Here is an 18,223-nt window from a genome sequence, read left to right on the forward strand (position 1 = left end):
ACCTTTGTAGCTTCTCTTCCCTTCCTTCCTCCCTTGCTTCTTCTCTTTGCCCTTTTTACCCCTTTGTCTCTCCACCTCCATTTCCCTCTTCTGTATTCTCTTTTTCTGTTGCTTTCTAACATTATATCCACTTTTCACCTTATTTTTCCCTTTTTTGGTTTTTTGGGGGGGTCTTAAAGTCTTCATTCTCTTTCCCCCCTTTCCCCCTTCTTCCCTAAGGAAAGTTCATCAAAGATGGCTTCTTCTTTGTCCCAGTCTTCTTGTTGCGCAGTCAGTTTCTCATAGGTACAAATCGCCATTTCTAAGAATTAAAAAACAGAGCCAAGAGAGCCCTTCCCTTCTTGTTCCTCTTCTTTATATTTTTTAAATTCCATTTTCAGTTCATCCACAAGCAATGCCATTTAAAAAAATTTTTTTCAAACAACCACCCAAGTATTTTTAATCATTCAAATATAATTTCCAAGAGTCCCAAAGTCACCAAGCAGTCCAAATAGACACAAGCTGTTTCTTTTAACATTTTCTTCTTTTTTTCACTTTCTCTTCTTGGGGTTGCTATTTAGTTACAAAGTTCCAGTTAAGATGTATCTTTTAGAAGTCTTGTTAGAGTTTAATCAGATTCTTTTAAATTCAAGGCAGTCTCCTCCTTCCAAATCTTATTCTTTTCCTCTCCCTTCCCACTTACAGCAAGAATTTTTTTTTAATGTTCAGAAATCCTTATTATCCCCTTGACATTTAATTATCCAGTTTAATTACCTATTGATGCCAAAGCGGGTTTTTCCAATTTCTCATTCATTTCTGTTAACGTTAGGAAGGAGAGTGGAAAAAAAAAACCTTTCCCTGTTCACTTTCATTTGCTGCTTCCGAGTCTTCTTTGGGAGCGATGTATCTTTTGCAAAATTTAAATTCCAGGGTACCTTAGTTGTTGCTTTTTGTCCCGGTCAGCCAAAAACTTTCACTTCTTAACTTCCTCCTGCACTTTCTTTTCCGGCTGAGTGCTTCTTTGAGGCGGCCATTTCTGACCGCCGCTCTTACCGCCTTTGGAAAAGGGAGTTTAGCTGGCTGGGGAGGAGAGGTGTGATTCCCCTCAACCTTGCCAGGTCTCCCCTGTCTTCACCACCTCTATGGGGTGGCTTAGCCCCAAAGCCGGCTGGCTCGGGGCACTCCAGCGGCGAGCGCAGGCAGAAACCGCGCACAATTGCGGATTCCTGCCTGCCCGAAGCGCTGCAAACTGGAACTTGGGGTCTTCGCTTTCTGATGCACAAAGGAAGCATGTAGATGAATTAGGCTATTTGTTGAAGAAAAATAATACCGAGGTACCACAGAGAAATCTCTTAAGGCTGGTCCAGGAGATTGCAGCTCAGTGCCTATGGTATCCAGAAAAGAGGTCTTTAAAATTAACTGATTGGGAACGTATTGGGAAAACATTGCATACTGAACCTTGAGCAAAAATAGAAGTTTTGCATGTGTGGCATTTATGTAGGCATGCAATTGAAAAATTTAGTCACAATGAACTTTCTCTTTTAACACCTCCACCTTCACGTTATACTAATGCTGTAATTTGTCCCCCTTCTTCACCTGAATATATGTCTTCAATTCCCTCAGCTCCTGCAGATACAGGGCAAAACTGACTCTATCGTTCAGTCATTCTTTTCAGAAAATGGTAGAGACTTGTAAAAGGGATGCCTTTGTCTCAGCAACAGAACTTGCAGAATTACTGTCTGTTTGTCCAGTACAATATTGTCCTGGTCAGGGGCCACAGCTTGGACTGCAAGTAGCAGAATGGGGGGGTCTGCCTTATCTGATCTTAAGAGAATTTAAAAAGGCAGTTACAGACTATGGGATTAGTGGTAATTTTACAAGAGGAATTTTAGAAGGAATAAAAAATGGTTATACAATGATCCCTGAAGATTGGAAGCAAATATTTCACATGATTTTAACATCCAATATGTGGTTTGGGAGAGTGAATATATGAGACATGCTCAAGCTGCTGCTTTAGGAGGGGGAGGAGCATATACAATTGAGCAGCTATTTGATTCTGGACCATTTGGTACAATTCCTATTCAAGTTGTTCTTCCTCCAGCTACGTTAACTATTGTTCCTGAATGTGCCTTTCATGCTTTTCTTAAGGTACCCCAAGCTGGAGAACCTAGAGCAAATTTTTCAAGCATTCGACAGAATGCCAATGAGCCTTATGCTGACTTTGTTGAGCGTCTGTCCAAAGCAATTAGACAGCAGTTTGATCATCAGGAAACTGCTGGTGAACTTCTTTGCCAGTTAGCTATTGAAAATGCTAATGCAGATTGTAAGAGAGCTTTACAGCCATTAAAGGCTACTGCTCATTACACTCTGGCAGATATGCTCCGAGTCTGCCAGGATATTGGATCACAAACTTATAAAATGCATATGTTAGCAGCTGCTATTCAGAAAGGACAGCGACCAATTGGTAACTGTTTTAAGTGTAAGAAGCCTGGCCACTTTCAGAAGGACTGTCATTCTACATCTTCTATGCCTCAGAATTGTCCTTCTAAGAAGTGCCCTATTTGTAAAAAGGGATTTCATTGGGCCAATCAATGTCAGTTTCAGTCGGGAAACTTGCCAATGGGTGTGGCACCCACCCAGAATCCAAAGCGCACCTTTCCCATCACTCTGACTCCTCCAGCAGTCTCTCTCACTCCTCCCCAGCCACAGCTGGTAGCCCTGGGATCGATTTAATCACTCAAGAGGAAATTGAGTTTAAATTTCCCATGGAAGTTAAAATAGTTCCATCTCAATTTAAAGGTCCTCTTCCTTCGGGATTAGTTGGCTTAATTTTGCCTTGTTCTTCTGCACACAAAAAGGGCTGTTTTGTCGTGCCTGGGGTAATAGATTCAGATTACACTGGTATCCTCATGATTCAGATTTGGGTGAATCTTCCTCAAGTTCTTCCTTGTAATTCTTCTGTTGCTCAATTGCTTCTTCTTCCATATGAAAATCCATCTCCTAGTATAGGTAATCGTGGGGATGCAGGATTTGGATCAACTTCTTTATCTGTAGGCTTACTTCATCAGCTGAACTCCTCTCGTCCTTTGTTAATGCTCTTCCTTAATAAACAACCATTTCAAGAGTTATTGGATACTGGAGCCGATGTTACTGTCATCTCCTCTTTACAGTGGCCAGTACAGTGACCAAAAATGACAGTTTCCTCATTGTGGGGAATAGGAGGTTCTATAGCTGCTTGGCAGAGTGTTCAAGAAATTAATGTTACAACATCTGCTGGTAAGTCCTTTTTCCTACAACCATACATTCTAGATATTCATACTAATTTTGGGGGCCGTGATATCCTTTCTCTTCTTAATGCCCATTTGATTCTTGATGATGGCTCTTCCTCTTAAATGGCTCTGTTCTACGCCGGTTTGGGTGGAACAATGGCCATTATCAAGGGAAAAACTTGCTGCTTTACAACAATTGGTTCAAGAACAATTGGCTGCTGGTCATATAGAACAGTCCTTGGAATACTCCTGTTTTTGTTATAAAAAGAAAAATGGGAAATGGCGTCTCCTGCAGGATTTAAGAGAAATTAATAAATGTATCCAACCCATGGGTCCTTTATGATGTGGTCTACCAAATCCTAACCTAATTCCTAATTTTTATAAATTATTGGTAGCTGATCTTAAAGTCTGCTTTTTTACTATACCTTTGTAGCCTCAGACAAAATTCAAAAGGTAGAACCTTATACCTACTTAGGACATAGAATGTTGCACAATTTCTCCATTCCAATTCTTCCTGAATTACAAGTACAGAAATCATATACATTAGTACAATGGCAAAAATTACTTGGCATTATTAATTGGGCACGCCCATTCTTTTACATTACAACTGGTGATATGTTGCCCTTATTTCAGTCTTTGAAGGGAGCACAATCACCAGGAGATCTAGCTGTATTAACTGATCCTCAAAGAACATGCCTTCAAGAAATAGTGAATAAGTTTAAGATTGATATGTGGACAGGATAACATCCTTAACAATAGGACTTTGCTTAGCTATTCTTCCCACTATACCCTTACCCACGGGATGTCTTTATTCTAATGCGTCCCCACAAGCGGTCAACATTCATGAATGGATTTGTCAGCTACTCTGCCTAGAAACATTTATCCTTATCAATCAGCATTAGAGGATTTGATTATTAAAGGTCGTAAACGAGCCTTACATCTTACAGGACAGGATCTCATTAGCATAGCTTTCAGTCGTACAAAAGTTGAACATGAGCATTTGATGATGATTTCAGAATCATATCAGATAGCCTTTTCTCAATATGTGGGAAACTTGTTGTATTCTTTACCCAAGGATCGTAGAATAGTGGTGACTAATACTTTAAATCTGGCCTTTTCTTCCATTTTTGTGCGAAATCCTATTTCTAAAGCTCTTACAGTCTTTACTGATGGATCACCTACAAGGGGTGTGGTTGTCTGGCAGATTCAACAACAATGGTATTCTAAATTTACTGCCACGCAGACTTCAGCTCAATGTGCTGAGCTGGCTGCTGTGATTTTGGCTTTACGATTGTTCAATGACCAACCTATTAACTTGATTGTTGATATTCAATATGTGTATTTAGCTATGCAATCTCTTCCCTTTTCTTATTGTGCTCTCTCTTTGGATAAGAATTTGTTATCCTTGTTTTTATCTTTAAAGAATAGTTTGGAAACGCTTGTATTCTTTGTATGTAGAACACATTCAAAGTCATACTCCCTTTACTAATGCCTTGACTGAAGGAAATCGGAAGGTAGATGAATCCTTAAAGGATGTTTCGTCTTTGTTTGCTGATTCTGTTGCCAGTCATTCTTATTTTCATCAAAATGCCAAATCGCTTGCAAAGCAATTTAAAATTTTATTATCTCAAGCCCGGGATATTGTCCGTGCTTGTCAGCAACTGGCAGTTCCCTTTCCAGTCGGTGTCAACCCACGAGGAACCCAAGCTAATCAAATTTGGCAAAGGATGTAACTCAATTTTCAACCTTTAAGCCATACTGTTATCTTCATACGTCTATTGACACTCATTCACACTTCCTTTGGGTTACTGCTTCAAAATATGAACGTACTTCAGATGTTATTTCTCATTCCCTATCCTCTTTTGCTATAATGGGTCGGCTTTCTCAGTTTAAAACTGACAATGGCCCCGCTTATATTAGTAAGGAATTTCAAACCTTTTGTCAGAAATGGAATATTACTTTAGTGCACGGAATTCCTTACAACTCTCAGGGTCAAGCTATAGTTGAGCAAGCTCATCGTACTTTGAAGGCATTGCTTCAGAAACAATTACAAACTGAGTCTGGCCCTTACCATCTGCGAAAGATTCAAAATCTCATTGCTGTAGCATTATATACTTGGATTTATTTAACCTTTTTAGATTCTCTTGCAGACTCACCTGTTAATTTGCATTTTTGAATTACTGAATATTTAGCAAGCCCTTTGGTAAAGTATCGCCAAGTTCCAGATCCAACCTGGAAAGGCCCTACACCGCTGATCACCTGGGGTCACGGTTATGCTGCCGTGGAAGATCCTTCTACTCGACAAGCAGTGTGGGTTCTAGCGCGCTGTGTTCATCCGTATCATGGCATGGCATCAGGGCCTTCACAACCCAATTCCGGATTTCAATCTTCATCTGAACACAGAAGTCTGGCTTCCAAGGTCAACGCGCCTGCAACCCATTACTTGGGGCCAGGTTAAATCTACTACATATCAAGCTCAACAACAACTGCAACAGGCCTCATTACCTCAGACTCCTGAAAATCTTGTTGCTGCTGTTTTTGCTATTATTACTGCTAACTCTGTTACCATTTTACTTTGTATTTTCTTTTTTATGGTTAATGGTGTTTCTGCTCAAAATGATACTTCTGTGGTTCATCTTAACCCTAATTTGTGGGTTCGTTATGCCCAATACATGTTTATGACCCATGGCACAAATATTACTTTATACTATGAGCCCCCAATGGCATTTGGTCAAATTTCTTTTACCCCTAACTTGATCATGTCTTCTACATTTATTGTCTCACAACTACAATCTATTCTACACTCCTGGCTATTTTCTACACCCCCTATGCAATTGAATTCTGTCCATTGGCGTTACTTGAAAGTTAGTCAGTTTACAAGGGGTCTGTGTTTCTGTTGTCACACTAAACACACTTGGCTTCATAATTGGTCTGATTATGCTGCTGCTCAGCACATATTTAAAAAGCTAGGAAATTATAGTTATTGTTCTACTATTGGTTGTCAGGTACCTTTAATTCTTCTTTGCATGGAATTAATATAGCTCCTGATATGTATCCTGACAATTCTCCTATTTTTAATGCCTCTGATCAATCTAATACAGGATCGATATGCGCTGGTTGGCAGCTTAAGGATCCTAATATGTGGTTCTTTTTTGATAAATATGCTACTAATGTTCATCCTTTGAATTATCAATGTGCAACTATAGGTTATTTTACTCTACCTGTTCAAATAGGTATGCTCCCATCAACTCGACAGAGGCATTCCTCTCTGGGGCCTACATGTAATGATGAAGTCATTATTGATATACAATTGTCTTCTGGTTCTACATTTGGCCGTGCATTGGCAGGGGCCATTACAGAAGTCTTTACTCTAGGCTCTTATCCTGGCATGATTGCTCAAGAAAACAGACGATCTATTCTTGGTCTCACCTGCAGACTTGAAAAATCCATCAATGCTACCGCTGCTATTATTCGTGATCTGCAGCATGAAATAGAAGATTTAAATCAAGATGTCTTACAGCAGTGTTTTGCCATAGACTATCTTTTAGCTGGTCAGGGAGGGTTCTGTACGTTAGTTGGACGCCGTGGATGTACTGTGCATTTTCATTCTTTGAATAAAACTATTGAGGATGAGCTTGCCAATTTACAATCATACATTCAAAATAATATCCATGCTCATTACTCACCTTTTGAGTGGCTAACCAATTGGCTCCCTGATTGGTCTTGGCTCAGTTTTTCTTTTATGCTATAATTATTATTATTGTACTAATTGCAACCTGTTGTTTTACTCAATGTATTCCAAATTTATTCGCATTGTTTCGTCCTGCTTCCCTCTCTCTTAATCCTCTACAATTGCGATACATTCAGAAATCTTTGAATCCTCCATTTAAAATAAAAAACGAGGATATGTAGAGTTGTAATTGCAGGAATGTTCCAATCTCAGATGGCAAACCTCAGATAAAGAATGTTTCCAAGCAAATACAACTCAGGTAAACAAAGTCACTAATCTAAAGGAGGATTAGAGAGAGGAAGTAAACATATGTTAGACTTTAACTAGAGATAATTGATTGTATGGATTACTGTGCTAAACAGTAACGAAAGTTAAGCAGTAACCAAAGTTAACCAGTGATGGAGGATAACTAAAAATGTGTATAAATGCAAGACTAGACTCCAATAAAGATCATCATGATTCAGTTGTTCATGATCAAACAACTTGACTGCCTCGTCATTACAACACCCAGGCTCCAGAACTGGCCCAAGTTCTTCCCCAACCCCCTCATCACTCGCTGGAGGGCCACAACATACATGAAATTGCATATGAATATAGTTTGCAAGGATTGTTCGTGAGAATATAAAATGTAGTGATGGTATTACAAACTACAGATAGTCCTTGACTTATAACAGTTCATTTAGTGATCATTCAAAATTACAATGGCACTGAAAAAAGTGACTTATAATCATTTTTCATACTTACGACCATTACAGCATCCCCATGGTCACGTGATTAAAATTCAGATGCTTGGCAAGGTAACTCACATTTATGACGGTTGCAGTGTCTCCTAGAGTTATGTGATCACATTTTGCAACTTCTGACAAGCAAAGTCAATGGGGAAGCCAGATTCACTTAACAACCATGTTACTAACTTAACAAATGCAATTTATTTAACAACTGTGGCAAGAAAAATCATAAAATGGGGCAAAATTCACTATCCAAATATCTCACTTAGCAACAGAAATTTTGGGCTCAATTGTGGTCGTAAGTTGAGCACTATCTGTACTTTTCTTATACTGCCTTCATTTCCCCAGACAATAATACTTACACCTTTTCTACATTTGGCATTATGTTGGTTAGTCCAAGAGGAAACAGCATGCTGGATATGCACATATGCATCTATGTAGATTCCTCAGAGACAAAGTTATCAATCTCTAATGTCCTCTGACTTGAAATTCTTTCTTTGCAGCCTAAAAATACAGCTTCTACCTATCACCAGCTACTTGATATTCCTTTTAAACTAGAATTACAATGAACTGAATTAAATATTCTTGGTCTACCACTGTATCCACAAACTTTCCTTCCCAATAGAGGAAAGGAATTGTTTATGAGAATTAAGCCCACTGAGGCCTAGGTCCCAGACATTTTTCTCCCCTCCACCCTGCAGTCTCTTACTTTACATCCTTTTGAATTCATGGAGTCAATGGTTCGGCGAATGGCAGGGTTGGGAGGTTCTATCAGCTCCACCTGTGTGCGCACATTCAATTCCAGGTAAGGTCCAATCAGGAAGTAATTCTCGCCCCATTCATCCAATGTAATCTTGGCTTTTGTCTGGATAACAGTGAAGATCCCACCAACTAAAAGAAGACAGAATAAGGTACTTGTTTTCTCCTTGCATGCTTATAAATTATTCTAAGCACCCACCTTAGTCAAGCTTTAGAACAATGTAAATTTGCTGTAATACAGCTTTGTTGGCTGGGGAATTCTGGAGGTTGAAGTCCACGCATTCTGAGTAGAGTAGAGTAGAGTGGAGTAGAGTAGAATGAATTCTTTATTGGCCAAGTGTGATTGGACACACAAGGAATTTGTCTTCGGTGCATAAGCAAAAGTTGCCAAATTGAGAAAATCTGCTCTAACATTTTATTTAATGTAATTCATTCTTCAATATTGTATGGGTGTGCTAACACATCCTGAATATGTGACAAGCAATATAAACCTGTTTAAAATAAATCTAAGAATGTAGAGATTTCAGTATCTGATCAGTCTGTGCTCACTTGACTCTAAATGTGAAATTCATCAGCTGTGGTTCCAGGACAAAGTAGTACATTTTTTTCAGATTAATTAAATTACTGGAGATTTGCTAAAGCAAGGTTTTTAACCATGCTGCTGAGGAATTCTGGGAATTGTAGCCACCCACTTATCAGGTGAAAATCAAGGTAAGCTGATCAAAGCTGCATTACAGCGTTGTTAACAATCTAAATATGGCTTTAAAAGTAACTTTGATTAATGCATGGAAAATTGGCCTGTTGTTGACTATTGGTTCCAATGACTGTTTCAGTAATTGAAATGAACTAAATGTAGACTATTTCTAAAAACAATTTGGAAGTTGCATGGAATTTGTACAAGTGAGCTTTTCTGTTTGCATCCTGTTTTTATCCCATTGCACTGAGGGACCTTTGTCAAAATCTCTGCCAATCATCTGTTTCCAGATTCCTTTTAAAGGGTGTTAGGAATAGGTCCACCAATCAGTTGGATTGGCAATATATAAACCAACAATGTTATGTTTGTAGCTTTAAGACAAAATCAATTTATTGATTGATACTATATTCCGATTGGTTGATTATATTGCAAATTACCATAAGAGGGTGCTAGAGATACCTTGCTCTCTGACATTCTGTCTCTCTGACATTCTGTTGCTATCTAAGGTTCTCTGTTGTATTTATGCTTATACTTTGATATTTTTGTTTACTGTAAATGACAAAGGCAACCGGAAAGAAGACTTGGTAATTGGATATTCTTTGGACTATTAAACGTATATGACCTGGACCGTTTATTGGACTGTGCTATTTCTTAAACTAAACTTTAACTCAATTTAATGTATCTGTGTGTGGCTGGATAATTATTCATAACTATTCTCATAAATGTTTCCATGTTCATATCCTTGTTACTCAAGGGTTATTCTGTACATATAACAAAGGGCTTTCTATGAGATCTCCCCCAATGATCAAAGTGGTAGACAGTATCAAGGAGATTGGTTTGGCCTTTTAGTGGCTTATGGCACTCTGATTATGAAATAATTACCCAGAGAAGTTCACCTAATATTATATAATTTATGATCCCATTTTTTCATGTGCGGTTATTTTATACTATTATTTTAACATTGTATTTTTGAGATACTTGACAGATCCAGCTAAAATGACCAATACCTCACCAGAAAGCAAAAATGCAATGTTATGATCAAACTAAAACTCTTTATGTTCCATTCCCCTAAATAAATCATGATTTGTCATACCTGCACCCCACACAAAAGCAGATGGATTATGGAAGCAGACAGGCAGGCTATTATCAGTCATACCAGCACAAAAGATGCCTGCAAGAGGAATTGGGTTCTCTCTCTCTCTCTCTCTCTCTCTCTCTGTGTGTGTGTGTGTGTGTGTGTGTGTGTATTTTATAGTATACAACTCAGCCAAAAGACCTTTCTTCATATATTCAATCTTCTCCAAGTGGCTGGACTCCAATTCTCTTCCGGGGAAGCAGGCAAACCCAGTCATCACTTACAAACCACTGTATTTATTTTACTCTCAAGGACCCTGGCTCTCTCAACTAAATTCTCCTCCCCTCTTGAGGAGCCTAAGAATCTTGGCTCTTTGCTTCCTCCTCCAAACAGGGACTTTTACAGGAAAAGCAATAAGAACACCCACATGAATATTCTATGAGGAAAGAGTGATTAGGAAATAGCACTGCAGAACACAAGAACCTGAAGCGTTGCAATGAAACTAAACAGAGCTTGGACTGTGCCCAGAGATGAAGGTTTAGAATCATGGATAAACAGTAATGACTTATTGCTGAGGAACTGCGTGCATTTAGAAAGATTTGCCCAAATAATAATTAAAACAGCCTTTCCAGCTTGGGTGCCCTATATATGTCCCCTCCCAGAATTTAACAGTCACCATGCTATTTAGAAAACTAAGGAGTTGAAGTCTATACCTAGGGAGCAAACTTAGGCAGGGGAAGGCTTCTTTAATAGGTTCAATTGATTCTCTTTGTGAGATCATTTCATTATCATAAGAGTTAGAAAGAGGATGGACATTTTGCAATGGATTTGCTCTCAGAAGCAAGAAAATGAAATCTTTTTCATGAAGTTCTTGGCTCAATCCTTCAACCTTGATATTTTCTTGAAGTAATGGCAGTCCAGAGGATTCTGAAATCCTTTTCTGGGCCTCTATAAACCTCTCCCAAATGTATCATTGAGAAGAAATATCCTTTTAAATCTAAAATAGTTTTAATATAGCAAAAAAAGGGGGGGAAATGCAACTCTCTCTAGGGAAAAAATCCAAGAATATCTTAAACTAACTCAAATCTCTAATAGCACATTGTTCCCCTACCCACTGCTCTTCCAAACTCTCTTCTAAAAAAGTGAAGCAAGGCTCCCAATTAGTAAGTAAGCCCATAGCTTAGAAACAATCATATCTTACTTCCTGATTGCTACACTACTCTCTTCTTCCTCTGTTGGTTCGTATACTAGATTTTATGTTGTAAGCAATGCAAGGCAGGAACCCGCCCTCTCAAAGTCCATAAAGCGTCAAACACTCTAACAGCATAACAATGAAAAAGACCAGATTAACTAATGCACACTCTGATAGAGAGAAGTTCCTTGAAGATGGGTTCCAGTAGGAGTTTAAAAGCTCAGAAGACAAAACCACTGATCCTAGTGACCGACCCAGATTAGATTCTGCAACATTATCCTGGGATGCGTACATCCGCCTTCATTTGTAAAACCAGATTAAATTCTTTTTCAGAGACTTTTCTTGAGCTGCTGCCCTCAAGCCTCAGAATCTCGTTACCCTCAAACGAATCAACTCTCTCTTCCAGACAAATTGATCTTTTACCTTGTATGCTATCCTTCAAGATTTATGAGACTTTTATCCGGTTTGATCTAGATAAAATATTCATCAATAATCCTGATTTTGTTGCCATATCTCCTTGGCTGGAATTGCACTTATATGCTCCAGCCAGCCTACTTTACAGAGTTCTTGATGTGGGCACAAAATTAAGGGAGGAAGCTCTTTCGAGAACTCAGGGAATGTTGAAATACATTCATATTTATTTAAATTGACTTAGGGCCTTTTCACTCCTCCTGTCCTTAGGAGCAAATGAGGTTGTTGGGAGTGTTGGTGACAAGCAGAAAGCAACTTCTGGAAAAAAATACTTTGTGAAATGGGAATAGCATTCCTACAAGGGAAAAAGTTAGTCTGCAGATCAACATTTTTTTTCCGTTTCTTCTTTTTCAAAAAAAATATATAGTCCAATAATCACCATCCAGATAAGATTCCATAATCCATATCCTTTAGGCTTTGGATGACAGATGTTACCAGAAACCACCCAAATGGTCTTCAATGCTTCCTTCCACTATCAAGTGACAGTCCCACCAGCTCTGGCTGGCCTTCCTACCACACATTAATTACATTATATGCTTTTTAAAGGCATTTTAGAACTAGTTATTAGATAAATGAAGGCCCCTCACATAGATAACACATGGCATTGCTTCTCTCTCTATAGCTCTCTAGGATAAGTCTCACCTTGGAGCTGCAGTCAATTGTCAACTAAAGGTCCAGAGGGGGAAAATGAGTAATAAATTGAACTCTGACCTATGTCTCCCCTGGGTGCCTGCATCCCACACCCAGGACATCGTATCCTGCATTCCATGATAAACATAGTCTATACTGAATATATTCACAAACTGTTCAGAAGATCCAAGGCTTCTCCAAGAAATGTTCTTGCCTGAAGCAAAAAAAACCCCTATGCCTCTTTATTCTTACTTGGACATAAGCGATGAGAGAGTTCTGCAAATGATCACAGGGCAAAAGACAGAGATAGGCCACAAAATATGCAAGTAGCCTTGTCTGAGGGAACAACTCAAAACTGAGGCATCTGTCTTGTTCAGAGGCAGAAATGGCCCTGAGTATCATCCTTGTATCCTAACAAAGACCATCATCTTTAGTAGCAAAATAATGCCACCCATTGACAAGAAAAAGGCAATACCTGTGGTAAATTCAGGGAAAGGCCATATGCAGATTTTAAAAAAAACCTAGGAAAAACAATCACTTTGTGGGAAAAGATCAAAGTCTTTCTACAAATAGTTTGTTGGGAAGACAGATTAAAAACAGAGGAAATGTATGAAATTAAGGGGCGAAAAGCATGAGCAGCATTTCACGCTGCAACATTTTGTTGAAGATACAAATAGTTGACTAAAATATTTTTCTGACATGGTCATTTCTGGTAAATTCCCTGATAAAATATTTAAAGTGAAATGTGGCATTTTAAAAAAATCTAATAGGTGTATAGTATGTGTGTTTACAAATAGGGATGTACATTCATAAAAAGACTTAAAAGCCAATTCTTTTTGGCAAAATGACAGTACAAATTCCGTTTGTATTGGCTTGGAAGTGAAAACCACTGCATCCAGTAGGATTCACTACACTAAACAAATTCTAGTTTACAACTGTTATCCAGCAGGGTCACTGTGTAGCAATTCTGTAGGTTTATGGTAGACCATGAGTTCTAATCCTGTCCTAGGCATGGGTGCTAAGCCAGTCATTCTTTCAGCCCTAGGACAAAAGCAATAGTAAATCGCTTTCAAAAATGTTGTCAAGTGAACTGCAAGGGCTTATGCAGGTAATCACCAGGAATCAAGAAATGCTCAAAGGCATACAGACAAAAGTGCTTTTTGGCCAGTATTGAGAATTACAAGCAGGGCTATTTAAAGAGGATTCTGGGCTTCCTACATCTTGCATGTATTTGATGACTGGTAGCATGGTCTACTTTATTACCTGGTAGAATAATCTTTAATTAATACATTAAAAATAATTATATGGCTGGGATGGTATGGAAGATTCTGCTCATTGGCCATCTGCTATTCAAAGTGGCTATCCTGGCTGGAATTGAGTATCTAAACAGGGATGCAGCTTCTCAAGGAATGAATGACATTTCAAAAAGTTTATTATGCAGTGGAGGATGTGGTTGAGGAGGTTGTATTTATTTCACATACAGATATATTATTGAGTATACATCAAGAATATGCACAGCAGATGCTCAAAACTCAAGCTAGGCCTAATTAGCTTCAAATGCAGTTATTCCTAAAGCAAGCACATGAGAATAGTTTTATAGTAACATTGGTAGATATTCAGATTTACTGGGAATCCCTATCCTTTTTAAAAGAACATAGTGCTCTTCTGGTTGTTTTTTGACACAATCACGTTACTACAGGGAAAGTCAGCCTGAAACCCTTGGGATCTCAGTGCCTTAAACTTCCAGATGTGTAGCAGCTGATTCCAGAAGGGGATCTTCTCAATGAACACACAGTGACAGCAGCTTGCTGCCTGGTCTGCCCTGGAAATGTTCACTATAAAAGGGTACTGTTATCTCAGACAGCACTAACCCATATATGAAAGATTTATGGGTGGGAGGATCTGAGAATAGCCAAGGAGGGGAAAGGCCTAAGGGATCTCCTAAAGTGCTGAGCAATGTTGCTTGGAAGGAACTGCAACCGTTACATGAACTTCCTTTCTCTCCAGTGAGCCTTTTTTTTAAAAAAAAATGCAATTTTTTTGCTTTAACATTCAGCATGCCAGTCAATCATTTTTAAAAAGAGAGATGTATAACCTGTTTCCCAATTATTATTTTTTTTGCCTTCATATCATGCCCTTCCACAATTCAATGAGTTGCTCAAGTATTGGTCTATTAGGCCTGATTCTTTACTACCTGCTCAACCAAGAGTCTTTGGCCAGCAATCAGATAAGTCTTTGTTTCTACAGGTAGTCCTTGACTTACAACAGTTCAAAGTTACAATGATACTGGAAAAAGTGACTCATGACTGTTTTTCATGCTTAACAACTGTTGCAGTATCCCCATGGTCAAAATTTGGATGCTTGGCAAGTGGTTCATATTTACAACGGTTGCACTGTCCTGGGGTCAGGTGATCTTCTTTTGCAACCTTCTGGCCAGCAAGGTCAACTTGGAAGCCAGATTCATTAACAACCACGTTACTAACTTAACGAAAGCAATAATTCACTTAACAATTGTGACAAGAAAAAGTTGTAAAATGGGGCAAACCCACTTGTTTCACTTAGCAACATAAATTTCGGGCTCAATTATGGTCGTAAATTGAGAACTAACTGTATAGACTCCATTCCCAGGGGATATTTGAACTCTGGCCTCAGCTCTTTCAATACTGCTCATCCTTTGGCTTGCAAATGGCTCTGTAGGACCTGTTTCCAGCCATATTCCCGCAAGAAATTCAGGCCTACCAATTCCCAAACACTCCTGCGCCAACTTTGGAAACCTGATCATTTCCCCAAGATCTTCTTTAAAAATAGTAATCACGTACCTTTATTGGCTACCTCCCAAGCCACTTCAAAAAGAATGGCATTATCAAGGTCAAGTTCATCTTCCCAGTCCTCCAACCCAGAGAGGGAGGTCACGGACAGGCTGCGGGTCAGTGGCATGGCCTCAAGAGGAGGAAAGCAAGGGTAAGAGGACTTGGGGGTTGGGAGGGGTTCTCAAGGCCTAACCTGAAGAAACAGAAAGATGTGGTCAATAGACAGGTCAACATCTGCTCAGGACCATTACAGCAGGTAGCAATTTAAACTTCCCCCCACCCCACCCCCAAATATGTCATGTGTCTGTCCTGTAACCTTGCCCAGGCTGCTGCAGGCCTACCTTGTTCTAATCTTAATCATTATAAGCCAATTTTTTCCCCTCCCTCTGGCTCTTCCAACCCCAGATAGCTGTCTTTGAGTCTGGAGTAACAGCAACAGCTGAAGGAAGGAACAAGGTAAGATGGTGGAAATCGCCAGACATGGGGGGAGTTTGCAACAGATTTATGTCCTGGAGCTTTCCAAAAGGGGTTCATTTGGGAGTTAGCCAGGATACTCTATAAGATTTCTGGGCACAGCCAGGAAAGAATAATGCCAAACCATTAAAAGCAACTATTTAAGACAATGGGCTAAAAGGAACAGTGCCCCCCCACATCTCGGTTTGACACACTAGATCCCTTATTTGGGCTGGGTGACGTGCAAGGGAAAGAACAGACAAAGTTCCTTTAAGGGGTTGCAGGAAGCAGAGATGGGGGGGTTGAATGGGGAAAAACCTTAGATTTGGGGGATACCAAATCTGTGCCTCTAAGTTGCCCGGGGAGGGGGAAAAGGTTTTTTTCTTGCGAAGGGTACACTAATGACAACGAAGTGGGAAATCAACGTCGCAAGATTTGCAGAGGAGCATTCAAGCTCGTCCCCGTGAGAAATCGGGGGTGCAGGAAGGAGCTGGGAATGAATAAAAAGGTTGCGTGCGTTGAAAGATTCTTGTGGCCTTTAAAAGGGATGAAGGAGCCCGAAATCTTGGCGAAGAGTGGGGAAGCCCGCTCGCACTTACCTCTCGGCAGCCGAAGTCTAAGGACTCCCAGTACCTCCACCACCTCCGCCGCCAAGACCACGCAGACCCTGAAGCCACGCCCAGGAGGTGGCTCCGAAGACTTAAAGGAGAAGCGTCGCCGAGGCGCGGGTGCGGGGTGGCGGGTGGGGGGGAGAGGAAAGAGAATTGAGGCTCCCTGGAAATTGCTTTCGGTGGAAGGGAACTCGAAAGCGAGGCCCAAAAATAAAAAATCAGGTGGGATATAAATGCACGGTGAGATCCGGAGGTAAAAAGAAAACGTAGTAGATGGGAAGTATATTATGCGTGCATAAGCGCACCAATCGTGTCTACCGTCCTTGTCCTATTGTTTCTTTTTATTTTTCTTATAAGTATCTATCTCATGTATTCAAAACTATGTTTATTCTTATACCTGTATCTTGTAAGGGATTGACAAATCAAATAAATGCTAAAAGAAAAATACTAAAGTACAGGTAGTCCTTGACTTACAACAGTTCACTTAATGACCATTGGAAGTTACAATGGCAATGAAAAAAAGTGACTTACAACCTTTTGTCACACTCACGTTGCAGCATCCCCGTGGTCATGTAATTTACATTGGATGTTTCACAACTGACTCACGTTTATGACGGTTGCACTGTCCTGGGGTCATGTGATTCCCTTTGTCCACCTTCTGACAAGCAATGTCAATGGGGAAACTGGATTCACTTAAATGTTACTAATTTAACAACTGCAGTGATTCACTTAATACACTGGGCAAGGAAAAGTCATGACAGGTCGGACACGACTTCGCAACTAACAACAACAGCAGCAATGAAAGAAAACCAAGAGTAAAAACATCAGGTAGGGATAGAACAGTAGATAAAAAAAGGATTGTAGCTGAACAATGGGGTAATGATGTGAAGACTGATGCAAAGATTGGCATAAAATTTGAAAGGAAAGGAGATTACAGGATAAAAGGAAGTAGTTTGGTTTGGTTTACTTTATTGTCATTGCACTTCACAACAAAATTAAATACCATCTTCAGTGTACATTATGGCTATCAAAATAAACACAAACACATCCTTCATAGTCTATACAATTGAATTGAAAACCCCTGATACTGCATTATATAGAGTAGAATCCAATATAGTTACTGGTCTGGGATAAAAGCTGTTTTTCAGCCTATTTGTCCTTGGTTTTTATTATCCTGTACTGTCTGCCAGATGATAATAGTTCAAAAAAAGGGTTCCCAGGATGAAATGGATCTTTGAGAATGTTTTGAACTTTCTTAAGGCAGCGGGAGCTATAAAGCTCTTCCAAAGAGGGGAGAGGGCAACCAATGATCTTCTGGGCAATGACATTAATCCTCTGGAGTACTTTCCTATCTGCCACTATGCAATTGGCAAACTATACATAGGTGCAGTAAGTTAAAATACTCTATGGCGCAGTGGTAGAAGATCACCAGCAGTTTTCCATTCAGTTGTTGTTTTCTGAGAAGTCTCAGGAAATATAATCTCTGCTGGGCCCTTTTGACCAGGGCTGCAATGTGAGCACCCCAGGTCAGGTCCTCTTTTAGGGAAACATCCAGAAACTTCAAACAGGCCACTTGCTCCACTTGGTCTCCATTGATAAGCAAGGGCTGGATGTCTGATCTGTTCCTTCTGTAATCCACTATAATCTCCTCGGTCTTATTGGTGTTGAGAACCAACACCAATTTTTTCAAGTAACTGAAAAAACAATAAAAAAGAAATGGCTAGAGAAAGATGGAAAATCACAAGTAGATGGAGATTGCCAGGGAAATAACCTTTTGATTGTTGGGATATTAATAGTCACAAAGTAGAACTGATAAATCGGG

At 39.6% G+C, this 18,223-nt stretch overlaps 1 protein-coding gene and 1 long non-coding RNA gene across 2 annotated transcripts in view; one reads left to right on the forward strand and one right to left on the reverse strand.

The window, feature by feature from the left end:
• Nucleotides 1-15,480, reverse strand: part of GYS1 (glycogen synthase 1) — a 54,368-nt gene extending 38,888 nt beyond the window's left edge. The window contains exons 1-2 of the mRNA XM_026711844.2: nt 15,347-15,480; nt 8,416-8,597 (exon numbers count right to left, since the gene is read on the reverse strand). Of these exons, the coding sequence (XP_026567629.1) occupies nt 8,416-8,597; nt 15,347-15,464 (300 nt within the window). The 5' untranslated portion in view covers nt 15,465-15,480. The remainder of the gene's footprint in view (nt 1-8,415; nt 8,598-15,346) is intronic.
• LOC148124424 (uncharacterized) lies at nt 15,419-16,474 on the forward strand. The gene is made up of 3 exons (XR_015740319.1): nt 15,419-15,488; nt 15,743-15,793; nt 16,336-16,474. It is a non-coding gene; the product is annotated as an uncharacterized LOC148124424 (long non-coding RNA).
• The last annotated feature ends 1,749 nt before the right edge of the window (nt 16,475-18,223 follow it).

The sequence above is a fragment of the Pseudonaja textilis genome, chromosome Z (assembly GCF_049901715.1).
Source record: "Pseudonaja textilis isolate UNSWEBS1 chromosome Z, rPseTex1.2, whole genome shotgun sequence".
Lineage (NCBI taxonomy): Eukaryota > Metazoa > Chordata > Lepidosauria > Squamata > Elapidae > Pseudonaja > Pseudonaja textilis.